Below are 23973 nucleotides of genomic sequence, written 5' to 3' on the forward strand. Positions count from 1 at the left end.
GTAAGGCATTAGTAAGACGATACCTCAACAGGAGGTGGGAAGCTTTAAAAAAGAATCTAAGATCTGTAAGACTTAAGGATGCACTGGTTTGTTAAACACTTACAGCTTCCTGTCCAGCCTGTGATCCTCTGACTTTGAGTAGACTGTTGAGTCTAGTAAGATGAAAATCCCAACTTTTAAATATTTTTTATAATATTATTTCTAATACTTACAAAAAAGCTTCATCCCTTAATATAATGCATTGAATGTCAAAGGAAAATGATGGAAGAGGTGTGAAAAGGGAAGAAGAAAACTGTATTACACTAGAAAGACTAGAAGGTAATTTATGCAATCAACTCATCATTATGAGTAAGTACTTGAATCTTTCCTTTACTTGAAGACACTAAGTGCATAGGTAAAACATTCAGGAATCCCCAAGAGCTATGCATAATATGCACAAAATGAGGTTGGACAGAGCACACAAACTGGAGGTATTAAACCATTATTACAAATCAACTGAAATAATCAAATCACTTCAGTTGCATGTCAGAATAGATGTCCAGTAGTCATGAATTCTATTTGCTTCAAGGGGAATATGAGCCATGTGGTATTTGAAAGTCTACCCACAAGTAAAGATTCATTGTTTCCCACAAAATTACCTGGTAGAGATCAAAAATGAGTATTTCAATAAATATCCATAGTCTTGTGCTCCTAGCTAAGTGACAACAGATCCCTCCCCATGTAGTCTGGTTATACATGCCAACACGCTGTGTCGACTCCAGGGAGTAAACACTGAGATATTGAACTGCTGTTCATTTATGCTACTGAAGATTATTTGAAAATACTACTTCTATATCCTTGATGCAGAGTCCTTGCATACTTTCTGTAGATTGCATGAGCACATCTGATGTTGGATAGCATCCATATAAAGTTAGCCTAAGTTGCTTTAAGGCCATGGAATTAAGCATTATTCACATACACATTCCTATATGCATATTGCTCAATTACAGATTGAAAATGGAAATGGAAATTACATTCCCTACATGCACACATTATAATTTGTGAAGTAGTAACATAAAAGTTAGAAACCAACATTTAAGCTTCTGCAGAAGTTAGTTGTGTATTTTACTTTCTTATTTGTATTGTACAATTACTATGTATTTCTTCAAAACATTAACAAGAGACAACTTACTCTCCAACAAAAATGATAAATACAACGTATGTGACTCTATCACCTCATGATTAATAGGGTCTTTTGTATTCATGAAGTCAGATGTCAGACTCAGTTGAAAAATGTGTATCATCTTACATGTATTTATTCCAAAGCCTACTAAAATTGCTTTCCACTGCTACAGATGGATACAATAACAACCACTTTTCACTGTTTTTGGAATTAACACAAGATGTATGTCAAATGATGACCTTAAACTTCCTGAGTTGAAAATTTCATTTAAAACTTGACAAATACACTGGATGCCAGAATAACACAGTGATAACAATTTACATGAAATCTACTACCTCTTCTAACCACACTACTCAATAAAAAATCCTTAAAGCTTCAAAATAGCCATTGGCCTTCTGTTGCCTGGAAAGAAAAACTGTACAGTTCTTTGTTTTCTCATCATCTTTTAATTTTTTAATGTTCTTTTAATTTAAAACCAGTACACTATTTTCCTTTATGATTTACTGCAACGTTAGTTGATAATAATGATTGGAAATACTGTTCTTGCTATTCTTCCATAAATTTCTGAGAATATTCCTCCTGAAACCCAGGAAAAATTTAGGATGTGCCCTTGATCAGTTCCCCACCAAAATAGTGTACCTCATTTTCCTTTTAAGTTATATAACAGTAATAAATTAGTTTTGCAGAAAAATTACAATTAAAATTTGCCTAAAAATTAAGGTGAACAGTCAACAGGTCTATCACAGTATGTTCTGGGTCCTGTACATGCTGGTTTTCATTATAAATCATTGTTGTGGCTGATACCCCACCCACTTCAATTCAGCTCACATCTCAAACAATTAACAGACTACAGTGGCTGCAAAACTAAGAAACTTGAAGAGAAAGTGAAGTAATGCAAATTTCTAACATACTTCTTACATACAGATATAGCAACAGACTGTGCACCAGGAATAGCCTATGTTTTGTCCTGATTTTCCAGTTTAAAAAGTATGAATGAGGCAATTTTTCAGAAAATGAGAAACAGTGTACTTACTTAAGAAAAAACATTTATAATTTATTCCTTCATCTTAGAGACTCTATTTTCCAACAGATTTCAGGTTACTTTAGTTAGCAGAATAAGGCGTTGATGCTACAATTATTTCTTTCAGGCAGAAATTAACTGTTGAAGAAAATGTGTTCACAGTAAGTTTGAACAGTAACTCACAGCAGATTCTAAAGTAAGCCTTTTTTTTTGCACTTTCCTTGCTGTAAGTGAAGTCTTTATTTGAGAAAAATGAATCTATTTTTATGCATCTGAAGAATACTCCCAGTGTCTCCAGTAAAACTAAACAGATCACATAAAAATCCAAAATATATACATATCATTGCAATGCCATAATGAAATTCCTAATTGCCAATTTCTCAAGCTGTTATACTTGAGAACTATTTATTTTTAGTGTTGCTTCAGACTAGTACCTGTTTCCACAGAGATCTCATTTGAATAAAAAAAACCACATTCCCAAAACCCAACAAACTTTGTTGTGGTTAGTGTCCTCGGTGACTCATTTGTTCACATTACGACATAAATGCAGTCTTCATGTACAAACAGTACTACATAATAGGCAGCACTAGAGTGTTAGCATTTCTTTTCCTTAAACATCATATATTTTAAAAACAGAAATGTGATAAATGAAAAAAAATACCTGCAGGCTACTTATCCAAATATAAGCAATAATATGAACCATTACGGATGTAATCACTCCCTGTAAAAAATAAAGAGCAGTGATGACTGTAGGACACCTGATTATAGTCAGCTAAATCTCTGATTTAAGGGGAAAACATCCTCAAAATACTTCAAAACTGCCCAGTCTTGCTCCCCTATAAAAACTGGAGTCTCGTTTTGGGAAGTTATATCCAAGATTTAGGTATCATGAATGTACTGTGTACTGCACATGTCTTATCATAGCTGCAAAAACAAAGTCCAAGAGTGTAATTTAAAGAAAGGGGAGAGAGAGAGCAGTAGAAAAAGACCACGTTTTGCATTATTATTTCTATTTAATCACACTGAAAAAAACCCACTACCCAGTTAGTGAAGAAGAAGCAATTAAATCCAAAGTAACTTCCAGAAATATTTTTTTTCAGCTTACACATACAAACACCACCTTTACAACAGGATACACTGAGAACAGTCAAAAAAACCCCAAAAACCCAGGAAAAAAAGACTTAGGGAAAAAAAAAAAACAAGATATTTGAAACTGAAGCTTGACCCTTAGCAACATTGAGGTAACATCTGCCCAAGTACTAAAGAATTCTTCAACTAACAACTGAATTTAACAGTGACTGCCAGAAAAGACCAAGCATTAGTGCTGCTGGTATGAACAATACAGAAACTTGAATTAAAGATAATTCTACAACTCTCTTTAGTGTGTTCCAAGCCTTGTTTGTAGCAGCTGCAATACTGTCCACATGCCTTTCTTAAATGCATTAATTAGCTTGATCTACACCCTATCAGTACATCCCAATCGTCCTTTACCAGGAAATTAACTTCTTAGCAAAGCTGATTTTTATTTTTTTTCATATGGAAAAGCCTTTTGAGGCAGGGGAGAGGGGAGATAAGACAGGGGAATTGATAGTGATCCAGCTTTCTAAACATAAGAACACAGTTTACAATAAAAAATTAGGAGCATATTTCCATTGGGGAAAAAATTATCTTTTCATAAAAGCCTAATGTTACATATTTTGTTTGTTTGTTTTTGTACAGGACAGTACTACACATCAATAAACCAGTTTTCTTTATATGATGTGTTTGGAAGTTTATGCAATCTTTGCATACTGTCTCTATGCAACCCAAATCTTTCCCATGGTGATAATGGTAAAATTAACCATATTTTGTCATGTGGATTGCTCATCTTAAAAAGTCCTCCTATGTGTGTGTACACATGTGCATTCTTTATGCAACAAACATTTGGTTTCAAGTATCTCTATCCCACAGTGACTTTCTTTAATTCTTTACAGAAATTTGTAAAGAAAAGTGGACATGTGAGGCTCTGCTTTCAGAAAATGCGCAAATACCAGTGAATAAAAACCCTGGATGCAAGGTGTAAAAAGATATGTAGGTAAAGAGAGCTAGCATCTTCAAACAAACACTTCAGAGCAACAGCTGAGCTGGAGAGGCTTTTCCAATGGCTTTCAATGTTTTTGATGAGGTTCTATATTGAGGTGGTAGTCCCAAGAGTGCAGTAACAGCCTTTTCTTAGTTGTTTCCATTTCACTACCTTTACAGTAGACGTTGTGAGCTTACTAATAAAAAAAATCTAAAAAAATTTTAAAAAAAAAAGACAAAATGTTTCTTTTAGGAAACCTATTTTACATGCAAACATTTAGGATTAAATAATTTACCCTGGAAAATCCTTTTTTTCTAATTCTTTAAGGAAGCTTCTGGTTATAGAAGGATGAGGGAACATTTCAACACCAACCTACAAGCAGCATTAAATGCTCTCAGTTTAAAAAAATGCTGAGTGCCTCCCTTGAACACTGTACACTTAACAGTCTGCTCACATGTGGGTTTTGAGGAAATGCAGGGGACATAGCTGAGTGGGAATCCTTTCTTGGAGAATCCCTTCTTTCCTTTTCCATCCCTCTCTGACTGGAATGAAGGGACTTTTCCCACTGTTGTTCCAGCAGTACCTTTGGCCAAACATGAAAAGCATGAAAAGGCAATGCATTCACAGAATCTTGCATTGTTTCCAAAGTACTTCAATGACTGATCACACTGATCAGTGACAAATAAAAAGTTGAACTGTTTTCTCAGAAGTTACTTTTGAGTCTCCTTCCCCAGAACATAGCCATCAATGTTTCTGGTACCAATTAATTCATCTCCTATAATACTATTTGTAATAGAAAGCTCAAATGAATAGATGCCTCTAGTTATTAGCATTCATTTCCTTGTCTGACTATAAAGGTGTTTTGAGATTACAGCATTCCTAATACCTTAAAAATGAAAATAATATATTATTTGAAAATATTCTTGTTTCTTCATTGCAATGAATATCTGCTATCAAAAGTGATTTGTCTGGCAGTTTTCTCTTGCCAGCTCTTACATGAAAGAAACCAAGTCTATGCTATATAAATAGCTCTTTATACTGGCATCACTTTTATTAATTCCTCTCTCTGTTTTGAATGCCTCTTTTTCATAGTGGAAGAAAAAAATGGGGCTTTCCCCCTTTTGTTAATTTCTTAGGTTCAAATGCTGGGTTTCTGAATAATCTAAAACCCCAGTAAAAGGGTATCCTGGACAGAACTAAGAGTATTTCTACACCTGTGAGCACTTCTTCGTATACCTAAATCACTTCTAAATTCACTACTTGTGTAGTGCTAACAAGAAAGATATATAAGAGCACTGAAGTTACTCAACCCACTCAGAAATCTGAGTCTTCAGCTGGCATTCACTTATTGAACTCAGAGCTATTGCAACTAGGTTACCAGAGATTAAAAAAAATTAAAACCCCCTTAAAAACCCTGCAAGCCACTTTAAAGATACTGTGTTTTGATGTGCTGCAGCCAAGTACAATTTGAATGACCTCTATCTGTACAGCCTCTCTAGGCATCCTGCTCCTTTGGTTCAGTGTTCTCATGCTGATAAAGTTTCTCCTTCTATCCACTCTGAACATCTCTTTTTCCAAGCTACACCTGCTGCCTCTTATACCCCCAAGATGCACCACTGTGAAGCGTCTCCTCAACACCCTCCCTGCAGAGGCAGCTCTTAGGTCCTCTGGAGATAACTCTTCCTCCTGGCTTTTTCAGTCCAGCTCCCTCAGCCTCTCCACACAGAGCTCATGCTCCAGCCACTGGTGATCTTGGCAGTCATCCTCTGAACTTGCTTGTCTGTGTCTTCCTTATAACTGGAAAATTAAAATTAGACACAGAAATGTAAGCAATAATTTTCTACTGGCAGCAGATGAACACAATGGTTGCCCCATCATCATTCCTTTCCCAGCTTACATATCCCTTATCTTGATATCCTGAATATGAAGAAAATGTCTGCAGTTTCACTCTACAGAAGTCTGAGACAACTTCCAGACTAAGAGGACAGATTCAGCATTGTGGAGCACTAATGCACCTAGCTCTGCTCCTGCAGACACAACTGACTCCATGCACTTGTTCTGTGAGCTTCAGCCTGAGCCTAATGAAACACATCCTTGCAGAGACATGGTGTGTTCTGGTAATCTGCTCCTAGGGAACAAAAATAGAATTTTCTCTCTTCATTGAAGAACAATCATGAGAGGATTTGTAGAGATTCACTTCTCCCTGTTTGTCATCCTGCCAGTATATCCACAAGAGAACACTTTTTCTGTACCCATCATCCTGTTATTTTCTTCTGAAAAGGAATCCTTAAAAAAAAAAGACTGAAAATATCTGAAAACTTGAATGCTTTGTTTTTGTTTTCCACTTTTTTTCCCATCATCTCTTCCCTCTAATGATATTCCAAAAAGCATGATACAGAGTGCTCTGAAAGTCATCTTGCCTTTTCATGCTTGTATCATTTATACAACATCAAAAAATGCGACAAATGCAATTACACCTGAAAGAAATAAACTCTCTTTTCTTGTAGAGGCTGAAGAATAATAAAACATGATTTGTACTAGCACTAAGCTAATTACAGTGACACCACTTCTGTGCTACAGTTCTGTTAGTGTCAGCGCTTACATTATGAACCCTTATTCCAGGGTTGATAACTCTGCTCTGCGTTAGTTAATGACTCTTCCAGGAGAGCACAACACAGTTCTTAATGGCTTCATTAGTGACACATTCCTAAAAATGGCTTATATTTTAAATTACTTTTAAATTTTGTAACTTCTGTGTCTGCTACATGGTATAAATCACAAGCAACTTGTAACTAAAGCAAGACAATTCAGGAACACAAAACCCATCTGAAATGTGATTTATACGCTTGGACTTAAAATTGCTTATTTTTGCAAAGTTTAGAGACAGTAGTTGCTGTATATAATGACCAGCTTCACCACCTTCCCAGCCAGACATGCTATTAGGGTTTTTTGGAAAACTGAGGTTTCCATTAAAGAAATATCTAAATAGTATCATGAGTAAGAAGAGAGTTTCATAAGCACCAAATGTCAGGTGATGTTTTGGCAATAAAGCCACCAAACATCAGTGTTTTCAGTTTCATATGTGAACACATCTAGAAAAATATGCAGTGATTTCTGGTATCTTTAAAGTACTTGTATACCTTGGAAATCTGCAGATAACCTGCCCACTTCAGTATGTTGATTATTTTTAGGCAACATGAAAATTCACTGGACATGCTTCACTGAGAATGCTGACTCCTGGGTCTGAAAATTACCAAAACCAAAAAGCACTGCCTTGCATCATGCTGGGACATGACATAAAACGTGGTCTTAATTATATCCACTTTCTTATTTATATATAAAGTTACACATTTATAGTATCTGGTACCTACGTGAGTAACTGAGATAAAGTTTTACAACTTACACAGAAAGAATTCTATTTCTTCCAAATTCCACTGGCATTCAATCATAAAAATAAGTATTTAAAGCAATGTAATAAGGAGCAGCCTAAGGCTATACAATCTGAAACAATATTCCCAGTATATAAGGAAAAAAAAAAAAACCAGCAAGAATTTATTGCTAGTAAAAGCAGTAAGAAATTGTTCTCTTTCAGAAAAAAAAGGGCTTTTTCTGGCTTTCTGCTACCCATCAGGTTTTTTTTTTAATAAAGGGCAGAGAAATAACTTATTCAAAACTAATATCAGATTTCTTTAACTTTGGAGACCAACATGTTCACTCTTATTATCTTATTGAACAATTCTCTATAGCTTGTATAATTTTTCTTTTAATATTGCAATAAGCATTGCTTCAGTGACTTTTCCTTGGGTAAAATAAACCAGGTGAAGAAGATCTAATTCTCTCTTGCTGAGTTGACATAGACAATAAACAGTTTGTCTCATCAGTAGATGGTCTACCAGCTTGGAAACCAGTGATTAGTGAGCAAAGGGTGTGCAATTATGTTATCTATGCCATGGTGGACATTTCTGGTAGTAGAATAAGTCATATTTGACAATATTTACCTTAGTGCTACCCACTCCTTATCTCAGTAGCAGGATTGTGATCTCAGAAGGTAGATAGAAGCACATTTTGCTAGAGTTGTCACCTGTTCTAAATTCATCCTGTTGGAACAAAACTGTGACTTCATATCTAGGAAAAGTGACAGAAGAATTGTCTCCTCCTAGTCTTCCTTCAAGAACATGTGAGTGACAGAACTATGAATTGCTACATTTCTTGAAATGAAAGAGGGAGGGCATGGTTTCCTCCCAGGGTGTAATATCTTTCTTCTGACTCACAATCCCAAACCACAGATATGTAACAGTTAAAAAACCCCACAAATAACCACAGATAAATTGGTGGTTCTACTGTTAATAGAAAATCTAATTTTATCAAATGAACGTGCCTGCAATTGATTCTTGTGGCCCTGAAAATGTTTATATATTGATGTTATTACCAAGTTATGTAGGTTAAAATTGGAAGGCACAGTTTTAATAAGTTTTAATGAAACACAAACACACACATATATATGTATGTATTTTAATAAAAGCATGAAAGATACATTTATGAAACAGATTTCTACATTATTAGAGCATATCCTTTGCATTTACATTATGTGGAAGTGTCACCTGTTTATTTTGTCTGCTCAATGTGGGTAAAAAACAAAACAGGAAAGAAGGTGGCTGAGGTCAAACATGCTCTAGGCTAAATAGCTGGAACTCAGCAAGTAAGAGCATTTTCAGCATAACTTTTTTTTCATTACCATACTCCTCCGTATAGCAACACGTTTCAAAGTTTTCTGATGATGTGTGGGAAGCTTTAAAAACAGCAAGAAAGTCACCAAAATCTATGATGTTACAAAGGAGTTATAAAATGATTCAAAGGACAGTCCTGAGGAGGAGGAAAACCTTGTCACTGAACTAACTGGTCCAGAAAATTCCCATTCACTCTCCTTGGGGCACAGAGGCTCTGGAGAAGGCTGCTGGTATGTCCTTGTTGCTGTAATTGGCCTTCTCCCATGTGAGGAGTCACACATGACCCATGGGGCCATGTAATTTCCAAGCCTTTCATAGGGAATCAAGGCAAGGTGAACATCTGCCTTGTGCAGTCTTTTTCCCTAGTAACTACTGACCTCAAAGCTTGACTTCAGCTCAGTTTGCAAGAGGAGGCTATTTCAAAGACAAGTAAGATCTTTGAAGTTTGGAGAACACATAGAGCTGGATAGAAGAAGGTGTTCAAACTGAGGCAAAGGCTATGCTTTATGCTTATGCCATAGGAGATCAGAAAATCCATAGAAGACAAAATTTTTGTCATTATACTCATCAGCAAAACATCAAATCAGAGCTCACAGCTAAGCAGAAGACACAGATGCACTCAGTAAGCTTCCTTAGCTCTGAAGTTCAAGGAACTGCTTGTGTACTTGGGTACCACCAAAATCAGAACTGTTCGATGATGAGCACTATTACCTGCTGTCTAGTCATTAGGCCTATTGCAAAAGGATCAAGGCAGAGTATGATCTCTTGTGTTAATATTTTGTAAGTGATTTTCAAAAATTAGATGAGAGTTATTTTAAACTACATTAATGACAACTTTGAAGCGACCTTGTAGCACGACTTGAACAGAGGAAAAAGCGTGAAAAGCCACGAAACAGATTTCATCTTCAGCTTCAAGAGGTAAAAACATACTTCAGGAGTGTTTGTGTAAGACAAAACAATATATTTTCTTTCAAGAACTGATTAGCCCACATAGATTCTGCATTTACAAAGCTAGACTAGAAAAAAGGAGGCATAGGAAAAACAACCAGCAGCTACCTGTTGCAGCAATTTTGAAGCATCCAGTGTGCATTTTTTCCTTTAAATATTGGATCTTTTTTCAATGTTTGAAAGGAAGTAAATGTTTATTTTAACAGCAACTTTAACAAACTTCCAAAACATTCTTTAAACCCTATTTTGCTTAAAGTTATCAGTTTACTGTTCTTTCATTCTCTGCTAACACATAAGACTGTAACATTAAAAAAATCTCATTACATTTATACTGCAATATATTTCCTTATTAAAAATATTACTATTATTATTAGAAATATGTATATGAAATAGTACCACAACTAAAATAGGTAAAATCTCACATCCTATATGATAGCAGCATTTCAAATGGAAAAGCTGTATTGGATATGGCTGACTGGAGTTAATTTTCTTCATTACAGACAGCAAGGTGCTGTGTTTGGGATTTGTGCTAGAAGAAGTATTGATAGCCACACAGTGTTCTACCTATTGCTTGCACACATTATGAGTTTTCCAAACTTGAATTTCTAAGGACAGAGAAAAGCCCAGACATGTAATAGAACCAATTTCTCATAAAGCCTTTTCTTCTACTGCCCTGCAACTTTAAAATGTTGATGTTACAAATGCTAACTAATGTAACTGGCAACTGATCCTCTTAAAAGCTAGAAGGAAAAAAAGTACTTACAAGTCATCCAAACCTGATAATAAATATGTGAGCTTTTTGATCAATACACATAGCTGGCTTAGTTCTGCTCCTGCTGAAGTCAAAGGTACTCTGAAAAATCTCACTCTAAGCAAGAGTTTGCTTTGCAGTTCTCATGAAGCACAGGTCCAATTTGAAAGCTTTAGTAGATATGATTCACGGTGTAGTTAGACAGAAAGTTTAATTTTTACTGTTCACTACTTTTCTTAGTCCTTAAAAAGCAACACAGATAAGTAGAAGTGAGGTAGATTCTTATCATAAATTATCAACATACTTGCTTGCTGAACTCCCCTCAGATTCCAAAAACAGATTCCTTTGAAAACACTGAACTTGCACTGATGATATTGAAGACAAAATTTAGCCCTCAAATCATCCATAAATACCAAGAGCAGAGAAAGAAACAATGCTGCTGTAATTGCAAAGAAAACCCCAAGTATCTTTGGGTGTAGGCTGAGCACATGTCCACAATCAATCATATACAACCAGTGTACCATTAACATGAAATCATGCTCCTGATTAGAGCTGCTGGTTTAAGCAGGATGAAATCCTGCCCACTCTCACACTTATTTTATTAAAGCGGTGTTAAAAATTATATTTTTCTTTCCCCCCTGAAATAGGAATAATAAAGAAGAACAGAGAGGAATATAAGAGTTTTGATGGCCTAGAAAACATGAGTCATGACCAACATGCCCAGTGGGGAGTGGCTAGGACTTGTCTGCATTTCACATAGTTGCTACCAGCTACCAACTTTCTCCTGCTGATATTTTTATTTGTCCTGTTTTCTACTTACATTGTGTTTTCTAGAATGTCAGCTCCTTGGTGTACTTATTAAGTGTATTGAGTACAAAGGGTGTTTCCATCTTAGTTTTGGCCTTTGAGTGCTCTGCAATATGAAATGGTAAATTCCAGCTACTCCAAAAGTCTGCCTTGAAATATGGAAGGCAATACCACTCTAACAGCCTGAGTAAATCCCAGTCAATCACTAAGCAGCAATTTTGTGTCTCTGCTTCTAATTTCAAGAATGAGTTTCGGAAGAAAACAGTAAAGGATGAAGGCTGAACTACGTATTTTCATGTATAAATAAAGGGAAGATACCTCGTGAGAAATCTTTCACCGTCATGCAATCAAAGGCAAGGAAAGAAGCCCTAATGTTGGGAATATTTTTTTATACTACTTGTTTTTAACTCTGTTAATGCTGTTTTAATTACATTGCTGAAGATTTATACAGACATGGATAGTTAAATGAAACAGAAAGGCAAATCTCTGAATTCTACCTGGAATACTCTTTATTCTCTGCAGTCAGGAACAACTTTCTGAAACAATTTTTAAAGAGGTCTGTACAGAGCAGCATTTCTCAGCCTAAAAAAGAAGGTAGTTAATGCTGTCAGAGCTGATTTCAACAGCAGCGTTATGAAAACAAATAAAACATTAACGAAAATGGGGACAGAAATTATTTTTATATAATAAAAGGTATTTCCTGTAACCATTCAAGAGCTCCACAAGATTGGCATTGGCCCTAGAAGCATTAGACTCAGGGTTCATTTCCTGAACTTACCTGAAAAAGGTAAGTAGAGGGATGAAAGATCAGGTCCTACATAAGTCAGGTGGGGGAAAAAAATTTGTGTGATATTTTAAAATGTATTTTATTGAAAGTACAGCTAAAGTATTTGTCTAGATTTTCCAAATGCCTAATGTCATCAAATGGAACAGAAGATTCCTATCTATTTTGGGTCAAGACTACAAGCAGAAATACTGAAAAACTGCACTGAATAGCAGAATTGCACCACTTGCAAGAAAATTTTGGAGAAGTAGAATGAGTTTTTAAGGTTTGAGAGGTTTTGTCTTTTCTCTCAGCTTAAGTACAAGAAGATAACTATTTTTCCAACTTTTCTCTCTTAAAATGTTCACATATTTTATTTCACTTTTCAAAATTAGTTGGACAGTTCAGACAGAAGTGATTTAAAGAAAATATCTTGGTTATAGCTATTTATTTGAAGCAAAAAAGTCAACGATACTCAACTATAATTCAAATTTTGAAATATTTCTGGTCCATCTGAAATTTAGCTAATGATCAAAATTGAAACTATACATTAATAGAGAATTTGGTAAGAAGCAGAACCGAGTTATTAGAAAACTCAAAAGATCCTTCTTCTAATATCTGAGAGCTTAATAGGGCCTGGTCTTTCACCACTGAATAACATTTATTCAAGTATCTTTTCATTAGATTTTTATAAATCTTAAGTACTAAAACACTTTATATAAATTTTCTGGAATAATTTTCTGTGTATCAGTGACTTCAGAAATTGAAATTTAATGAAAAAATCAAATACTAATAAATTCCAGATTAAACACAGTACGTAAAGTAGTTTTTGCCCTTATTATTCCTAGTGTTATGTGGATCAGAGATTCTAAGTGACAATTGCACTTGAATATGAAAATTGAACTGGGCTCAACAAAAAAGGAATTTTGAAACTTCCCCACACATTCACAAAGCAGAAAAGCATTATTTTGTTACAAAGATGCATGTTCAGTTTTTTCATTAAGACCAGGTAGGGATAGAAGTCTTTCAAGATATATGAGAAAACATTCTTTATTTATACAACTATTTACAGGATCAATTTCATGTAAATTAATAATTTTCTGCCTTCCAATGTTCAGGCTTCTCTTTAAAGAACTCAGTTGAATACCAAACCAGTGAAATCTTCAGATTTACTTTGGCATCAGTCTAAATTCCAGGATCTTGCCAAGTATAGAGGCTTTTCTTGTCTTACACAGGAGGAAAAAAATACTAGCAAGGCAAGTAAAAATCTCCATTCTGTAGTTGCACACTTAGCTCTTTTTCTTCTTATTAAAGTGTTGGAGTTTTTATAATCTCCTGAAACATCAACAGGATTAGTGACAGATCAAATGTTCCTCCTGCCTTACACAACAACAAGGTACTTATTTAATTAAAACAATATAAATCACATAGAGAAGTCATGGCTACTCATTCAGCCCAGGTCCCACTTCCCTTAGAAATTTTCTAATTTTATTTTCATTCCATTTAATGGATATATTAGTATATCTTAGTCTTCATCTCTTACTTAAAAGTGAACTGAACACACAAATCACCTGCAGATGATTAATATGACAACAGTTGCTTTGAAAGCATAACAACAACCATTAGGTTTGAGAGAAACAACACATGAAAGAATGAGAATGCTAAGTAGAAATCATGTTACTTGTCTGAGTTACACATTAAAGACAGAATAAAAACAGAAAAGTTCACCCTTCACAATAAATTCTTTAGACCTGCTGAGTTTGTCTAAGTTATTTCCTTGAAGTAATGAGTTTATCAAGCATAAAACAATTTAAACTAACAATATTTGGCACTAAATCTTTAAAATAGTAACAGATGCTGTGCTGGTTTTGGCTGGGGTAGAGATCACTTTCTGCAAAGTCTGGGTCTGTGTTTTGGATTTGTGCTGAAAACAATGTTGATATAATAGAGAGGATTTTGATATTGCTGAGCAGCATTGACAGTGTCAAGGCTTTTCTGCTCCTCATCCCACCTGACCTGCAGGGAGGCTGTGGATTCTCAAGAAGTAGGGAGGACACACAGCTGACCCCAAATACCAATGGAATATCCCAGACCATGCAGTGTCATGCCCAGCATATAAAGGTGGGAGAGGGAGACATTGGAAATGACAGCATTTGTCTTCCCAAGTCACCATTAAAGATGATGGGGCCCTGTTCTCTGGAGATGGCTGAACACCTGCCTATCCATGGGAAGCAGTGAAGACATTCCTGATTTTGCTTCACTTCCATGCACAACTTTTGCTTTAGCTATTAAAGTCTCTTGTCTCAGCCCACTGTCACTATTCCATCTCTCTCCCACTTCACAGGTACAGGAGTGAGTGAGTATCTGCATGAGGCTTGGTTGCTGGCTGAGGTCAAACCAAGACAAATGCACTGCAATATTTAAGACTTTTATGCACATACTGTTTATTTTTAACTTTTCGGCTATTTCATATATCTGCACTCACAGAAAGCAAAAGAAATTAAAAAACTGAGCTATTCCTTAATGGCTGAAACCCAGCTAAGCTGAAGCCAGGGATAATGAGGGCAGAATTTCACCAAAGTGAGCAATATTTTAATTTACAATGTGTATCAAACAAGTTTGCAAACAAAAACTTCCTATTCTGTGTGCTACATGAAGCTAAGGCTTTAAACAAGCTCTCAAATTCTTAAGCTGTGCAAAGGAACAAATTTGCAAAGCCCAGTTTAGATGCTCCTTAAAGAAGTGATCACAGAAAAAGGTAGGAACTACAGGAAACAGCAGAAGCCAAACTACAAGTAAGTAAATGGCAAAAATTTGTACTCCCATGCAAATGACAAAGTTGCCCACCAAGCATCTAAACCGCTACTTTTGTTTTTCAGCAACAAGATAATTCCAGATTTTTGGGAGTTTTTAAATTTTTTTTAAAATAACCCACTCTTTTCCCATATCTGATGTATTTGAAATAAATTCACACTGATCTCTGCTGAAGTCTTTTTAAAGAAACCCTGAGGTATTTGCACGCAAGTCTTAGTTGGAATTCACATATCATGAAAGTTAAAAAAAAAAAAAAGGCATTATGGGACAGAAAGAAGGATCATCAAAGACATTGCATCACTGTTTCAAGAGAAATTTTGACTGCATTAAAAATATCTGCTGCACAGTGGAGTGTGTGTAAATGATATGCTGTTTTTACCTGGGCTGCTGGTATTTAAGATAATGAACCTCAGAAAAGATCATTGCTGAAGTATCAACTAACACCCTGTCTTTACTTTAGATCCTTGGTTTAGAGCAGAGGAAAGAGGCCTGTGTCTTTACCAGCTGGTAACATAAGACAGCTGTTGCTAATCATAATCACAGTGTTTGATATTTTTTTCCTGTTGCCTGCACCAGACTGTGGACTTGAGTTTCATAAGGCTTATTCTGCAACTTCAAGAACTATTTAGCCACTAGAAGCCTTTTGTGTTAACTTTTGCTCAAACCTTAAAATGCTGCTGCTGACTCTACAGCTGTCATTGAAGCTTAGCCTACAGACCATAATACATTTTTAGGCCAAAGGTTCCCTTGGAGCACTTTATATTTTTACATGAAGTTAAAGTAAGTGCAAATGTCTTCCAAGAGCTGCCCTCATTCCTAAACAGAGAGCCTGTAAACTGTTGTTTTATATGGTTTTTAACTGGGCAGAATTTTTTTTCAACAATTTTATACACTTGGACCATTTCTGCATATTTACAGAACCCTGCTTACCTAGCACTGCCCAAGAAAATTTATCATCAAACAATGAATGAATGATTTATAATAATGATCTTTCAAACAGAAAATACTCCTAAGTGAAATCATATGGTAATTATCTTAACTGTTTATAAATACAAGTCTGATCAACTGCTATTATTAACACATTCTACCAAATATATAAAATTAATCCTCCTAATTATTTTCTACTTTTTTCATTATTTATAAAGCAAGCTGAAGCAACTGCTGGGTGCTGATTTGCCTAATGTATACAATTAGCCAGAAAAGACAAGACACTAGATAACAGCAATCAGCTATTTGATACCAAGTGCAAATGCAGTCCTTGAAAGATAGATCCTAGAGACAGTATCAGGAAACCTGCAGTTCTGGGAATAGTTCCATGCCAAGCAGGGAATATTGCTAGCAAATCAACTACAGAAACCCTGCAAGAGATTATTCTGCATTACTGAATAAGTACTTCATTACCATCACACTGATTTCTTTTGCTCCACCACTCAAAAGCTGTAAAAAATGCCTTATATCTTTTACTATTCATTAATATGACACATTCATTAAAGTAAATGAAGCTAATTTAATCACATTCAGGTGCTATATTGGATAGATGATAGTGTTTTGTCTTTTAAATAGTTTGTCTTTTATTCTTCTACCTTCATCAAACAGTATTCTGAATTATTATCACACTGCTGTTACGAAGTTACAGCACTATTACATCCTGACTAAGAACTTCAGGTCACCTACAGCATTTACACAAAATATCACAAATCAAGGCAAAGCACCTCAGGCTATGCAGCAAAAAAGTCATTCCTTATAGCACTGTATGTGTTTCTAAGGTCTTTACCATTTGGATTATTACATTATCTCAGTTTTATATTCACTAGTCAGGAGGTAAGTGTCAGCTAGAATCATTGAATCTCAATTTTTTTACACCTTTCATTTTGTTTGATGAGCTTTTTACCAATTGTAATTTATTGCTCTGATGAAAGTATAAAGCAAAAAGCTCAAAGTGTAATCAAGGCTAATGGTGAACCATGTACCATGTGATAATAAATCAGCAAGGAAAAAAATCCTCTGGATACAAACAGAGATGTTTATCATTTCAGTATGAATACTATCGGAATAACTGTTTATGTACAATTAAAAACTGTATAAGAAAACCAAACAAACACCCAAGTTCCAAAAAACCCAATATTTTCTTATAAAATATAAAACCAAAAACTTCCCAGGAGCAGCTAAATTTTGCAAGAAATAAAATAATTTTTCTGCAATAAAGTATGTAACAATGAGAACTAATAAGGAAGTCTTAGATGTTAAAACATTTGATTTTTATCAACAGCAATAAACATTTTCAGTCACAGCCTTCAGCAATCCTGACATCTGATCCTTTAAAACTTATTACACCAGAAAAAAATCCCCCAACTCTTCTACAAGAAAGCTTTTCTGAGTTACTGGAACATTTTTTTCTTGGGCAACTGGTATTTTATTTTATGAAAGGATGAAAAAACCTCAGCAGTTTGCATAGGGACAAGACCTACCTGAATTTGAAAAAAAAAAATCTCATTCACTTTAATTGCTTTTCTGAAGGCCCCGAGACAGAAGCTAAAACATGTAATGGCTAACAGATACATTTAAATAGGAGCTTAATTTTTCTTTTTTTTACTACCACAAAGCCTGCATATTATGACTCAATAAAAATGGTTGTGTATAACTTTTTCATCATTATATTAATAAATATTAAACAATTGTTAGACTAGATTTACAGTACCTTTGGATATTGTTTGACAGGGATCAGAACTCTCTCTGACAGCTTTATGTTTTTGTTGCTGATAACATCAAGATATTTCTTTTCTTCATCTTCCTTCTTGCCTTCGGAACCCTGAAATTTTTCCATTTCTGAAAAATATCACGAAACAGAACAATCAGTGACGTGGTAGTTGTCATCCTTAGGAAGTTTTAACTTACACATTCCTACCCAGACCGTGCACTGAACACCTGTGCTGTCTGCACTCCTGTGACAGGGACTGCTGTCTTTAGGAGAACCTGGACCCTCAGCAGTGCTGAGAGGCAGAGGTGACAATCCACAGATCACACTCCACAACTAATTCTTCCCCAGCTGAAAGGGAAGCCAAATGATCTCAGCAGGAGCAGGAATAGATGAGGCTTACAATTCCAGCTGTCAGTCTTTTAAAGGGAATAGCATCATCACAGCTCAATCCTTTTTGTAAATGTGACCTGTCAGAACTAAGCTGGATTCTAACTGCAATAGCTAACTTTCAGTACAAATACTAGAAAACAGAAGAAACTTCTTCTTGTTACTGAGTTTCCATTCAAGTACTTCTGAATTAGTTAAAGATCAGAAATAAAGTTAACTCTTGCTCAAAAAAATTTTTCAATTAAGAAACGCAGTAAAAAACATTTATATATATATATATAAAAAGTTGCTAATCTGTAGAACACTCTAGAATTTAAAATTTAAAAAAAATATATATTTTCAGTAGAATAGTTCTGAATTCTTTATCTCCTAATGTTCTATAACAGATGGATAACAACAAATAATTGAATTCATCGTCCTGCAAAGAGCATCTTATATAGTGCCTGAGAGCTCCCTCACAGTACAGGTACCACGGAAGAAACTGCTTGTGCAGCAGTGACATTGTTGAGAGCACAGAAAGTGGGAATGCTTATAATGAGCTAATTATAATTGAATTACATCTGAAAAGGGACAGCTGTGGGTCTCAGAAACATGCTGCTTCAAGGATGGGAAAGCAAGAGTGGAAAGGAGGAACACAGTCACAGCACTCTCTAACATTCATATACAAGTTTCTTTGACTTCCAACAAGCATGAAGAAAAAATGTGTTGAAAAGAACAGCCCATGTCATGATTTGTTAATAAATGTTGATGCTGCTTTTATGAGATGAAATTATTTATTTAAAGCCTGCACCAGCAGACAGTTCTCTAATGTTACAGTCATATGCTTTTTTAAAACCTCCCAGAGAACACACCTAAAAGACCTCAGATGGGATATATATTCAATAATTTAGGATTAAAAAGTTATTTACAACCACTAAAGCATCAGAAGAACATTTCATTATTGTAAAACGCTTGAACACATGTAAAAAAATGTGGTGTGTTGCATTCAGTGGAAGATTAATCTGGAAAGCAGCAAGCATCAATTAAGTAAGTAAAATACTCATTTGGGCAGGTTTAATAGATAAAAAGTTCTTTGAAAATAGATCCAATGCAATTATACAAAGGGGTGTGCTATGGGGTACAGAGAGCAGAGACAAAGGTGCATAAAGAGTGAAAAGTGTTACAAGCACAGTAAGTACTAAATGAAAAAATGGAATTTCCCAAATGTATTGTGAACACAGTACTAAATTAGATAATTCTAAAAGGCAGGTGGGGAAAGTCAATCTACATGTACATATATATTTCACTAGAACCATGGAAGTTTAAGTTCAAGAAGACCTTTAAGGTGATCAGGTTCAGCTGGTAATCAAGCTCTGCCAAGTCCACCACTAAACCACATCTCTAAGTGCCACATCTACACGTCTTTTGAATACTTCCAGGGACAGTCATTTCACCACGCCCCGTGGTAATCTGTTCCAAGGCTTGGTAACTGTTTTTGTGAAGACATGGTTCCTGCTGTCCAACCTGAACATCCCCTGACACAGCCTGAGGCTATGTCTTCTCACTTGCCACTACTTGCCTGGGGGAAGAAACCAACCCCCACCTGACTATAACCTCCTTTCAGGTAGTTGAAGAGAACAATGAAGTCTCCCCTGAACCTCCTTTTCTGTTTGCTAAACAACCACAATTCCCTCAGCTGTTCCCCATCAGATCTGTGCACCCGACCCTTCCCCAGCTCTGCTGCCGTCTCTGGACTCGCTCCATCCCCCCGATGTCTTTGTGAGGGGCCCAGAACTGGACACAGCATCCAAGGTGTGGCCTCAGCAGTGCTGAGTGCAGGGGGACAATCCCTGCCCTGCTCCTGCTGGCCACACTATTGCTGAGACAGGCCAGGACGCCATTGGTTTTATAAACAACTAAACTCCTTCTCCTGGAAAGCTGAAGATACTTAAAAGTCTGTATGGTCAGTAGGGATTGGTACTAAAGGTTAAGACAAAATGCTCTGCTTTGAATCATCTACCAGGCCTTGCAACAAGTGCCAGCCTTGTGCTTTGTTTTCAACTGAGAGTAAATGGAAGTTTTGGAATGAAAGTGGCATCTTTGCTGAAGCTAACGCAAGACTACTTCAGCTGCGCTTATCAGACTTATGTGAACAAGAGTTTGTTGATCTACCAAGACCGAGACAAGCTGTGGCACATGGTTTCACTCCATGACAAGGGTTGAGCTCTAAATCCAGAAGAGCCAGTCCCAGCTTATTATGGGAAGCACAAGAAACAGCAGTGGGGCATTGAGTTTCCTCCAGGGAATGAAAGGCAACAGAGAGCCCATTTTAGGGGAGGTCTCACAGCACTTAAGGTCAAACACAGAGAGAGAAGCAAATGAAAAGGGATCGTGATGAGGGCCAGGCTATGAGCCCAGAATTACAGCAGAAGGCAGCAGGGACACTGGGGACATCAGGTTTCTACCAGGAAGCAGTGCCAACTAGCCCATGACCACAGCCAGACAGGTTTTGAGTATCATCTCCAAGGAGGGAGAGCCCACAAGCACCCTGACAGTGCTTGGTCACCCTCAAAGTAAAAAAGTTCCTCAATATTCAGAGAGAAGTTCTGTGTTCTGGGCACCCCTCAAAAGAGCCTGGTTCTGTCTTCTTTGTACCTTCCTTTCAGTTATTGGTATACATTGGAAAAGATCCCTATGGAGCCTTCTCCAGATTGAACAGCCTGGAGGCAGCACTCCTTACCCTGTCTTTGTAGAACAGATGCTCTAGACCCTGCATCATCCTTGTGAACCCTTACTTGACACTCTCCAGTATGTCCATCTCTACCTATGCTGGGGAGCTGCACACTGGACAGACTGCTCCAGTGGTCTATCACCTCTTTTGACCTGCAAAGTTGACTGAGGAGCAAGAAATGCCTTGAGCTGGTTTATTTCTAGAACAGAACACAGGACTGAGCATGATCAGCAAAACCTATGAATTTATACGAAGAATATGCCATTAGGATTTTGCTTGACAGTGGAGCAGCCGTGTAAGATGAGCTATCTTGGAAGTTTTCATTCCCCAGGGCTGCAGTTTGTGTCTTCTGGGCGTGGTCCCCGAAAGCCCCATGATGTCACCAGCGAGTCATTGTGACATGTGTGCCAGCAAGCCTTTTGGATGCTTGGGGAAGCCCCGAAAGGCCACAGCGTCTGGCCTCCGCCACTGGGGACAGACATCTGAAGGTGGGGGGGAAAAAAGATCCCCATCCCATTGTGTGCTTTCTGAGGGCACAGAGAAGATTTGCTGGACAAGGACACTGACAGGACCTGGGGTACTGGTCCCAGTCTGCCATGCGCTCAGGCTCTGTCTGCAGCTGCTGAGAGGCCAGGAATTCCTTTCCCAGCCACCCAGCTCCTGCCTGGACGTATCAGAGAGGTCAGTTAGCTTCCTGCCTCAAGAGCTAGAACATTCTAAGACACTCAAGTGTCACTCACTCATCTGCCTCAGGATGGTCCCTAGAATTGGTGGCAGTCCAAGTGCTGTCCTGAGGCAGAGTGGGCAGTTCTTTAATGCTTGACTTCAGTAGCTTTGCTGCTGGCTGCAGATTGTGTCCCCAGCAGCAGGGCACACATAGCTTATCTCTCTGGTTTGCAGGTCAAAATGGCCTCAGAGGAAGACTTGGCTGAAAGTGGCACCTCTTCCCTTGCTGCCAGCACCAGCCAGGTATCCCGGGCCGCATGTCCAGGTGCTTCGGAGAACCTAAGATGCCCAATCTGCCGGGCCAGCATTAATGACCAACCTCCCATGAGCTGGCGTTGGCACCCTTTCTGTTTTTACTGCATGGTGGAGTGGTTCCACAGAAGAGTAGAGGGCCTAATACGCCAGTCACCTTTCCCATACACATTCCACATGGTGGGAGACAACAACTCTGAGGTGCACTCTATCGAGGAGTCCATCAGCTCTGTCAGCCAGACTCAAGGAGAGCGAGCTGGGTCCTGCTCTGCAGAAAGAGGTCAGCATAACTCCCCAGGACACCAGCACCGCAAGTCTTACAGCAGAAGTTGTGGTGGCAGCCGTGGGGGCAGCCGTGGTGGCAGCCATGGGGGCAGCCGTGGGGGCAGCCGTGGTGGCAGCCATGGGGGCAGCCGTGGGGGCAGCCGTGGGGACAGCCGTGGTGGCAGCCGTGGGGGCAGCCGTGGGGGCAGCCGTGGCAGAGCCCAAGAGAAGAGCCGAAGCAGGTGTCCAAGGAGGCATCACGATGGCCACGCCAGGGTCCAGCAGGCCCAGGGCTACAACCACTCAAGCAGCAGGAGGCGGCGGCAGAGCCCGGCTCCGAGCACTTCTCATGACAAGGGCCGAAGGACCAAGCAGCACGTCCGTGCCCTCTCAGGGAGGCGTAAGCGCCGTCAGCAGGAATACCAGGTTTCTTTCATAGAACCGAGGGCAGTAAGGAGCCGATCCCAGCAGAGGTCACGCAGCTCTTCCAGCCAGACATTGAGGGAGTATCTAAGGGAGATGGAACGCGATGAGGGACGGGCTCTAAGGCACGACTGGTTCATCCGTGCCTCTTCAGGGAGGAGCAGGCGCCAACAGCGGGGACGCCAGCATTCTTACACAGAAACGCAGGTGACGAGGAGCCGAACCCGAGGCAGGTTCCACAGCACACTGCCCCTGAAGGAGAATCCAAGGAGGATGGAATGCTATGCGAGACAGATTGAACAGGGCATCCATGGCTCCCCAAGGAGGAGTGAGCGCCTTCAGCAAGCACACCACAGTTCTTTCATCGAACCGCAGGTGACAAGGAGCCAATCCCGGGGGAGGTCCCGCAGCACACAGCACCAAACACTGCAGGAGAATCTAAGCAGCATGGAACATGACATCCTAACCTCCATGAGGTGGAGCGAGCGCCATCAGCGGAGACGCCAGGTGTAGAAGAACTGATCCCCATGGAGGTCCCGCAGCCATGCTGGGCACAAGCCTGGTAGGACACATTACAAACAAGGGAACTACTGCATGCCCTCTTACCAGTGTCAGGAATGATACTACTTTAAATAAAATCAGCCCCTACTAACAATTGCAAAAATAAAGTCAATTCAAATGCTCAAACCTGAGGCTAAGGATCTATTCTCCATCAAAAAATGCATCTGAAAATCTAAAGACACCTTTACAAAGCCTTTTCAGGTTAGGAGGATAACAGGTATGAAATTTCACTGCTAATTTTGTCATTGCATTCTATGGTACCCACTTGTGTATAAAATGGGGAACATTTTGTATGGGGGTGCCTTTCTATCTATATTGGGTTTCTACAGTGTGACCAACTTCTTCTTGTTTTTGCCCTGGTACCAAAGACATCAGCAACTTATTAGGAAATCTCTTGTCCTTCCACACCTGTTTTCTTATGCTTTATCCCAAACATCACCCAGAGTAACTTCTCCTGTTACCACTCTTCTCACAACGAAGCAGTGAACAGTGAAGTCAATTTACAATTATTCTATCTCAAAGGCACTGCCTATAATACTAATCCAAATCTAATACCTGGAAGAAAGCCTCTGAAAAGGCTTTCCTTCTTCTTCTTTAAAGACTTTAACAATAACCCCCAAAGCCTTCATGGAGAAATTTGCCCCCATGCTATGCCCTGTACAAGGCCTCAAGTTTAATGCCCAGCGTGGCACTACAGGCTACAGGCTCGTCAGACCATGGCCAAAGACTACCAAAGTCATCAAAAAACAGTGTTGTGTCAAGCACTGTTAAGTAAGACTGGAGCAAAAAGAGGAGTCTTCTCAAAAGACAGAGGCAATACACTAATTACTGGAGCAAGACAAACTGTATTAAATTTTTGTACTGAATTACAGTTGGCCTCTACTGTGTACACTCCTC

General features: G+C 38.1%; 1 protein-coding gene across 1 annotated transcript in view; it reads right to left on the bottom strand.

Annotated features, from left to right (window-relative positions):
- Nucleotides 1–23973, bottom strand: part of KHDRBS2 (KH RNA binding domain containing, signal transduction associated 2) — a gene marked incomplete at its 5' end in the record, with an annotated part of 311700 nt that overhangs the window by 231880 nt on the left and 55847 nt on the right. Inside the window, one exon of the mRNA XM_084202170.1 lies at nt 17754–17881. Within this exon, the coding sequence (XP_084058296.1) occupies nt 17754–17881 (128 nt within the window). The remainder of the gene's footprint in view (nt 1–17753; nt 17882–23973) is intronic.

Source organism: Fringilla coelebs (assembly GCF_963513975.1).
Source record: "Fringilla coelebs genome assembly, chromosome: 3".
Classification (NCBI taxonomy): domain Eukaryota; kingdom Metazoa; phylum Chordata; class Aves; order Passeriformes; family Fringillidae; genus Fringilla; species Fringilla coelebs.